Raw genomic sequence first — 3,258 nt, 5'->3', positions numbered from 1 at the left:
CCCCCCCCCCCCCCCCCCCAGTGTCACTTGCAAATTCTGGGATCTTCCCTCTCTCACTCTGATTCTTCAGATTCTTTGTTTTGGCTCGCTAAACAGGTAATGTTGAATTTGAATTTGAATGTAGCCTTCAATTTCGATTCCTTTACTGTTTCTGTTATTCGAGTTTGCTGGATTTCGCCACAAAAGCGAAAAGAAAAAGGATTTTGAGTGATTTGTTGTTCAAAAAATCTCGGCTTTGTTTGATTACCCGATTCTTTTCTTCTGTGTAACTAATTGCACATGTTGTTCCATGGGCTCGCTCAACTCAAGTAACTAATTTGTCTTTGTAACTGAAAGTGAAAAGAAGAAAAGAAAACAAGTGTTTTTTTTTTGGGTTGTCTGTCTAACTCTAGATTATTCTTTTTTGAGACAAATAGTATAACTTGTTCCTTTTTCCATCTATATGTCAAAAGCTTGATTGTTTTTTTTCTTTTTCTTTTCTTTTCTTCTTCTTATTATTTAGTATCACTACTTTACTTGACAGATCCGGCAAGTTTTGATTCACCGAAGAAAGAAAGCATGAGTAACTCTGTAGTCCACAACTTACTAAACCGGGGTTTGATTCGTCCTGTTACTTTTGACCATCATAACAAGCTCAACTCTTCTTCCTGCGTTCCTGCTCTTTCTGTTACTTCTGACAAGATTGGCAAATCGAAATTATACGGGAAAGGTCTTAAAAAGACCGGTCGTAGTCTCATCACTGAAACTGGTAGACCTGTCTCATTTGTCCCACGAGCTGTTCTTGCCATGGATCCTGCTTCTCAGGTACTCAAAAACCTTTTTTTTTTTTTTCTTCGTATGGAGATACTTTTCATCACCAGTATTGACGTTGTTTGGAATGTGATTATTTTTGGTTGCAACTACTCAATATATGTCAGATGTTTGATGTCCAAAAACTCTTCATAGACCTGTGTGGACTAAAAGTTTTGCCTGCTTGCTTGTATATATCGAATGCATAAGATAGTTATCATATCCATATGTGCTAAAACTGTTTCATCCTTGGACAGGCAACCGAGAAATTTAATCTTGACGGCAATATTGACTTACTGGTATGTGTAGCTTTACAAATAATGGATAGTATGTTCTTGTTGGGATTTTGTAGCCATAATATTTATGCAATGGTAGGTTTTATGGATGTAATTGAATAGGTCGAAGTCACTTCTGCAACTGTAAGAGAAGTAAATATCCAGATCGCTCATACAAGTGACTCATTGCTTCTACACTGGGGTGCGATTCGTGACAACAATGAGTAATGCCCTTGTCAAATCATGTTCAAACTTGCCTAGTTAATAGGTTTCTTCAAGCTTGTTATGTTGCATGGTTTTGTTTAATTTACTTTCTTTCTTATTTTCCGTTTCAGAAAATGGGTTCTACCTTCTCGCTCTCCGGATAGAACTATAAACTACAAGAACAGAGCGCTTAGAACTCCATTTGTTAAAGTAAGTATTCATTCCTCAACGTACATTACAGTGCTACTTGTGATGGTATGATTTCCAGCTGATGCTACCTGTGTGTGTGTGTGTGTAACTTAAGATTTCCAAATAATGTTTTGGATTTTCATTCGCAGTCCGGTGCCAACTCTTACCTTAAACTAGAGATAGATGATCGTGCCATACACGCTATTGAGTTTCTTATTTTTGACGAAAGTCGGAACAAGTGGTGAGCATGTTTTCTTCTCTTCTTGCTATTAAGCCAGAACATAGAGCTACCTAGTTCTGTTTAATTATTGTCGTTTCTCATGATCTTGACATATATGTAGGTATAAAAACAATGGGCAAAATTTTCGTATAAACTTACCCACGGAAAGGAATGTGGAAAACAATGTTTCTGTTCCTGAAGACCTTGTACAGATCCAAGCATATCTTAGATGGGAACGTAACGGTAAACAAATGTACAACCCTGAGAAAGAGAAGGTAAGTTCAGGAATCACTTTCTGGTACAACTTTCATTTAGATGTTAGTTCTGGTATAGTTGACTGATCAGCAAATGAATGATTATATTGCAAAAATAATACTTGAATAAGATTGACTGGGTATATCCATTATTTTGAAATGAAGTAGAATAATTAGTCTTCGATTAATAGGAGGAATATGAAGCTGCCCGTATGGAGCTACATGAAGAAATGATGCGAGGTGCTTCAGTGGAAGATCTCCGAGCAAAGTTGTTGAAGAAAGATAACACTAATGAATCTCCAAAATCTAATGATACTTCATCCAGTGGACGAGAGACACAGAAAAAAGTTTCCAAACAACCAGAGCGTAAAAAAAATTATCGCACTGAGAAGATCCAGCGTAAGGGAAGGGACCTGAATAAGCTTATCTATAAGCATGTTGCTGATTTTGTTGAACCAAAATCCAATTCTTCAAATGAACCACGGTCCTTAACAACTCTGGAGATATACGCCAAAGCAAAGGAGGAACAAGAAACCACTCCGGTCTTTAGCAAGAAAACATTCAAGCTTGAAGGCAGTGCGATTTTGGTCAGTTGAGAGTATCTCTCTTTCTCTCGTTTCTATATCTGTTTGGGTTAGATATACATCCACAAGTATTTCCTACTGGCAAGTCATTGCTTCTTCTATATAGGTTCTTGTCACTAAACTTCCCGGAAAGACGAAAATTCATCTGGCAACTGATTTTAAAGAGCCGGTTACCCTTCACTGGGCTTTGTCACAAAACGGTGGAGAGTGGTTGGTAAGATATTTCTTCTTTATTTCTCAAACAAGAACATACTTTGAGATTAAGATCATCTGCTTCTCAATCACATGTCTGGTTTGGTCTCTTTTCCTCCAAATTTATGAGATATTGACACTGCAGGACCCACCTTCAGATATACTGCCACCAAACTCTTTGCCAGTACGTGGTGCTGTTGATACAAAACTGACTGTGACATCAACAGATCTTCCTAGTCCGGTATGACTGACCAAATCTATTTATATACTGTATATGTTTACTAGCATTTGGATCCAGAGATGGTATGTAAAAGGCCTCATGTTAACCAAAAATGTAGGTTCAAACTTTTGAGCTGGAAATAGAAGGCGACAGCTACAAGGGCATGCCGTTTGTACTCAATGCTGGTGAAAGGTGGATTAAAAATAATGACAGTGACTTTTATGTGGACTTTTCTAAAGAAGAAAAACATATTCAGAAGGTTCCTCTTCCTTCTTGGTCTGCTATAAACCACTTTCAATTGCACCCTATTGTCCCATAAATGCTTAAATTT

At 37.5% G+C, this 3,258-nt stretch overlaps 1 protein-coding gene across 1 annotated transcript; it reads left to right on the top strand.

The window, feature by feature from the left end:
• Nucleotides 1-3,246, top strand: LOC104778666 (alpha-glucan water dikinase 1, chloroplastic-like). Its single transcript, XM_010503116.1, has 11 exons — nucleotides 1-96; nucleotides 524-804; nucleotides 1,047-1,088; nucleotides 1,188-1,288; nucleotides 1,400-1,478; nucleotides 1,607-1,698; nucleotides 1,799-1,952; nucleotides 2,123-2,518; nucleotides 2,622-2,729; nucleotides 2,853-2,948; nucleotides 3,046-3,246. Exons 2-11 carry the CDS (start codon nucleotides 559-561, stop codon nucleotides 3,244-3,246), a joined length of 1,515 nt encoding a protein of 504 aa, XP_010501418.1. The 5' UTR covers nucleotides 1-96; nucleotides 524-558.

Source organism: Camelina sativa, chromosome 3 (assembly GCF_000633955.1).
Source record: "Camelina sativa cultivar DH55 chromosome 3, Cs, whole genome shotgun sequence".
NCBI lineage: Eukaryota > Viridiplantae > Streptophyta > Magnoliopsida > Brassicales > Brassicaceae > Camelina > Camelina sativa.
The sequence above is the reverse complement of the archived record's forward strand: the minus strand, read 5'-3'. Positions and strand labels throughout refer to the sequence as shown.

What these genes read in the sequence shown, in the direction of transcription:
- LOC104778666 (XM_010503116.1), top strand. Translation starts at nt 559, where the DNA reads ATGAGTAACTCTGTAGTCCACAACTTACTAAACCGGGGTTTGATTCGT. An exon ending in GCGATTCGTGACAACAATGA is followed by an intron (nt 1,289 to 1,399) that starts GTAATGCCCTTG and finishes TTTCCGTTTCAG; the next exon opens with AAAATGGGTTCTACCTTCTC. An exon ending in GACGAAAGTCGGAACAAGTG is followed by an intron (nt 1,699 to 1,798) that starts GTGAGCATGTTT and finishes ACATATATGTAG; the next exon opens with GTATAAAAACAATGGGCAAA.